Genomic DNA, 4,874 nt, shown 5'->3' with positions numbered 1-4,874 from the left:
TTTAGAAGATAACTCTTAAACTGTCTTCAATATTGACACTTTGAAAAAATCTCTTGGTGAATTGAAAATTACACTTTGAATATTATGAAAGCACTTATAGAGTAAAAGTAAACAATTTTCTCTTGTTAGTAAGCATCCCAATAATTTTCTTTGGGGTATTAAGAATTTGACTAACTTAGTTTGAGAGAGTTCTCCAATATTTCTCTGTAATAATTCTTAATTTTTTAGAAGCAGATATTGGAAGAGGTAAAATATATCTTATATAACTTGAAATATGTTTGTCAACAATATTGAGGTAAAAGCTTATCCAAGGAGTGAAAGAAGTAACACTCTCAATAGTCGCATAGTCGATTTCTTTTCACTTTTTAGATATCATTTACTTGACTTCATATCTCAGCACTGCCTCTAACTAACTAACTATAGTTTTCAACTCATTTGTAAAAGTTTGGCTAACATCAACTTTAGGCTTTTCATGACTTAGTTCATTAGTAGTTTTCTCAGTATTATCAATGCTTAGTTCATTGTAAATTAATTGGTCAATGTTAATTTGTTTTCCCAAAAGATCACTCTTTGAATAATGAATTATATAAGTTTTGAAAATTTTATTAAAAAATACAGAGAGGGGGGGGGGGGGGTCTAGAGGGGGAGGGGGGGGGGGATTAGGGTTTCAAATAAAATAATAAAGTTCATTACCATCAACAATGATTTTCTCGATAGCTGACTTTGTAGAAAGAGTACTATGAATAGTTGAGCATTCACCCACTGCTTCGAGTAAAGAACTTAGAAATAACTGCTAAAGATTTGGTAGAATAGATCTGCTTTGCTCTTCCCAACTACACTTACATTCTTTTTGCTTTTTTTTTTTTCTCAGAGGAACCCTTTCCTTTCTTTTATTTTCCAAAGAAATCAACAATGATATCATCTTTTGAAATATTAATGTTATATATTTGGGACAATCATATTTTTGTTTAAACTATCAAAATTGCAAAGCTTCAACTAAAAAGGAGAGGAAGAAGAAGATTGAACCAAAGTGTTCAAATGAATGGCTCAAGTGTTCAAATGAATGACTCATTTCAAATTTATAGACTTCGAAATTTTTTTGACGTGGGCAATAGAGCAATATTATATATCACAATCTAGCTAATTGATTGTGACTTAATATTACAAAGCTTTTGTTATAATTCCTTAGCAAAATAAATAAAAAAATCAAGGAACTAAATGTATAACAAAGTCAACTTATTCTTTGGGTAGTAATCTTTTGAAGATATAAAAAAAATCAAGGAACTAAATGCATAACCAAATATATGTAGAAGTGGTTCAAACTAATTTGACACAATTCAACAATTTTGTGAACTTGCTACATTCAAAGAGAGCTCTCCTAGGTCGGAGACTTTCCCAGCAATGTTAAAGACTTATTCTAACAAAGTCAACTACTTCTTCCAACTAAGTTTATGATTTCCTTCAATCAAAAACCTCAATTAAGATGAAAAATCTCACTTTCATTAGTATAGTGACTAAGCAAATGACTGATTCAATCTTTAATTGACAGTCATATAGAATTAGGCTACACATTCTTTTGTAATCTTTTTTATTTATATAACCCTATGTGCAACCAATACTGTATCATTTGAGCTTCAACCTAAACCTATAATTAAAATATCATAGTTAGACTCATTTACATATTATTCTCTATATTTGAGCTTCATTAAGTGAAATCTTATATCTTATCACACTAAAAATTCTCTCTCTTTCATTCTTTGCTTCTGAAAGTAGGATTATGAAATAATTGACGAAAATATTTAGATTTAACATTACCTATAATCTTAATTAGTTTATATATAGTTAGTTTTATTAAGAATAATTAGTGCTTAATTATTGATTACAATATCATAATAGATTAAACAATGAGCTTAGAAAAAATTGAAGCAAGTAGTTTTTCTTATCTTGTACTAACTTACAGATCACCCAAATGCTTAAAGTCTTCCTTTATTCCTTTGATTTAAGCACAAATCAGTTGTCCTCTTAAAATCAGGCTCAAATTCAACTGGCCCACGTTAAACATTTATTGCCACAATGGACACCCTAACGAACTAACAGCGCATTTGGTGGTCGGTTTAATTTGAAAATTAGAGAAAAGTAGAGTGTCATATAAAATAAGAGAGGGTGGTATATGCCAAAAGACGGTTTTCTTTTCATTTTCTTCGAAACGATCCGGTCTCGGGCCCTTTCCTCAGCTCTGTGCCTCTTTGTCGCCGACGATCACAGCCTCTCTCGGTTTCTCAGCCCACGTCATGGCATCCGAAACCCTTGCCGACAAGAACTCTGTCTTCAAGAAGCTCAGATCTAGGTCAGAAAACAAGGTAAAGAAATTCTTGTTACTTGCTTTTGTGATTCAGTTTCTGTTATCTCTCGAGATCGATTAGGGCTGAGATGGGGTGGTTCTCCCGATCTAATAAGTCCTGACTGGAATTCTTTTGGGCTGCTTTTCTTTTCAGATGTGCTTTGACTGCAACGCGAAGAATCCTACCTGGGCTTCTGTGACGTATGGGATCTTCCTCTGCATCGACTGCTCGGCTGTCCACCGCAGCCTCGGCGTCCATGTTAGCTTTGTCAGGTTCGGATCTTACTACGGTGCTCCACTTTTCCTTACAATTTTTTAGGGCTTGATATTGGTTGATTTTGTCGGGATCTTGTAATATTTTTTTTATAATTTCAACCGATTTAGTTCGATTTTGTGACGATGATGGTATCTGGTTTTGTTGAGTTAAGCAAAAACCAGCTGAACGAGATTAGCTGTCACATTTGTGCCTAATTTCTTAGAACGAAAATCATTATTAACTAACCTTCTGGAGTATACATTCTAAAGACAATGTTCGCAGCAGCACAGCTGCATTCGTATGCTTCCTGTAAAATTTCTTGATGGGATCGCTAAAGTTGATGATAAGGCACGCATTATAAAGGTTAGATTTAGAGTTGAGCTATAAAGATTCTGACATTAGTCCAATTATTCGTGGTAGATGTATGCCAAAAGAAAATTGTTGGATTTATACTTCTGTATGGGTATATTTGTTGGATGTTTATATAGTCTATCCTTACTTTGCATGGTTGATGACATGCTTGGCTATAAGGTTGTTCTAACTTGTTGAGGGTAAACAAAGTCTCTTACTTGCCATGAAGCTTTCCATCCCTCACTTGAGCCAAACCCTTTAACAAGCTGTAGGCTTATTGCTTTGTATTAAGCGCTATCAGATCTGTGCTTTATGAAGAAAATGACTTATGTGTAATGCCAAGCAATGCTTATATTATGATTTTCTTGGTGAAAATGTTGAACGCTTCTTTGTTGAGGCTAATTGTAATTTTTTATTATGCAAAGAGTTGCGTAGGTGCTGCGTTGTAATATTTTTCTATCTTGGAAGATATTATTGAAAGAATTTTTCGTATCGTAATGTTGAAAAGGTCAAGCCATCAAGTGTTTGCAGGTAAAGACATGTCATCAATAGGATACCTGATGACCATGCTCATGAGGTAGAAAATTTGGATCATTGATGGCAATGATCAATAGTTCAAATATTGTGGAAATTTTGAGCAAAAACCTATTTGTTCTAAAAGTTTTTCACTTATCTAATGTTAGATCATAATTTAGAATCAAGGTACTAGTTTCAACTTCTTGGAAAAGAAGTTCATGGTTGTATTTGCTAATTTAGTATTTAGATGGATACTCTTGATGATTCTATGAAGTTTGAATTCAACTATAGGATAGATTATTGAAAATTTAAGATCTTCTCAACATGAAAGAAGAGATGTTTGATTAGATGGCCATGATGAAGGAACAAGTGGCCACCATGATGGTTGTTTTTTAAGTTTTTATGGAAACGGCAACACCACCAACATTTACTCTATCGCCACTCATATAGGAAGAGATTCATCTAATAGAAGGCAAGCTATCGAAGATAAACCATTAACAAAGAAGGAAGTTGTGAAAAATACAAAATGGAGAGAAGTTTCTTCTCAAGGTATAAAAAAAGTAGTTATCTTACTTTAATGAAACAATTGAAGTTGAGATTATAGACAGTTGGTTTGAGATTCTTGAACAAGTATCATAGCTTACAATCATGATAGAAAGGAAATTATATTTGCTTGTTTGAAGTTGTTCTTACATACTTTAGTCTGGTAGCATTCACGATCCAAAATTTGTGATTTATCATCTATTTTGACATAGTTAAGATTTAAAAGATTATGAAAAACCCAATTAGAAGAGAATCCATGATATAATTTTTAATGGGCACAAAGAAAAAAAGTGAATTTGATGGTAGATGACAACAACAAGAATCCTTTATCCCACTAATTGGGGTTGGCTACATGAATTATTTTTCTCCATTGTATCCTATTAAGAGTGGGATTTTGATTTAATTCAACAACAACAACATCAAGCCTTTGGACCACTAAATCGGCTACATGAATCCTTTTTCGCCATTGTATCCGGTTAAAAGTCAAATTATCATCTAAATCTAATAAAGAAAGATCAATTCTAATATTTTCTAACCAAGTCTTTTTAGTTCTACCTCTACCTTTCTTAACATAAGCCAAATCTAATACCTCAACTTTCCTAACTGGGTCATCAGAAGGCCTTCGTTTAATGTGACCAAACCATCTAAGGCGACGCTCTCTAATCTTATATTTCACTGGAGCTACTCCAACCATTTCACATATATGCTCATTTCGTATCCTATCTCTAAGGGTTAAGCCACTCATCCACCTAAGCATCCTCATCTCTGCAACACTTAACTTAGTATTATGCTTCTCTTTTAATGGCCAACATTCGGCACCATAAAGCATTGCAGGTCTCACCACCATCTTATAAAATTTTCCCTTAA

The 4,874-nt window shown here is 33.2% G+C and overlaps 1 protein-coding gene across 1 annotated transcript in view; it reads left to right on the top strand.

The window, feature by feature from the left end:
* Positions 1 to 2,199: 2,199 nt before the first annotated feature.
* The window catches only part of LOC110116752 (probable ADP-ribosylation factor GTPase-activating protein AGD9), a 19,347-nt gene continuing 16,672 nt past the window's right edge, over positions 2,200 to 4,874 (top strand). Inside the window, exons 1-2 of the mRNA XM_020850451.2 lie at positions 2,200 to 2,360; positions 2,496 to 2,614. Of these exons, the coding sequence (XP_020706110.1) occupies positions 2,292 to 2,360; positions 2,496 to 2,614 (188 nt within the window). The 5' untranslated portion in view covers positions 2,200 to 2,291. The remainder of the gene's footprint in view (positions 2,361 to 2,495; positions 2,615 to 4,874) is intronic.

This window comes from Dendrobium catenatum, unplaced genomic scaffold (genome assembly GCF_001605985.2).
Source record: "Dendrobium catenatum unplaced genomic scaffold, ASM160598v2 fragScaff_scaffold_1024, whole genome shotgun sequence".
Taxonomy (NCBI): domain Eukaryota; kingdom Viridiplantae; phylum Streptophyta; class Magnoliopsida; order Asparagales; family Orchidaceae; genus Dendrobium; species Dendrobium catenatum.
The sequence above is the reverse complement of the archived record's forward strand: the minus strand, read 5'-3'. Positions and strand labels throughout refer to the sequence as shown.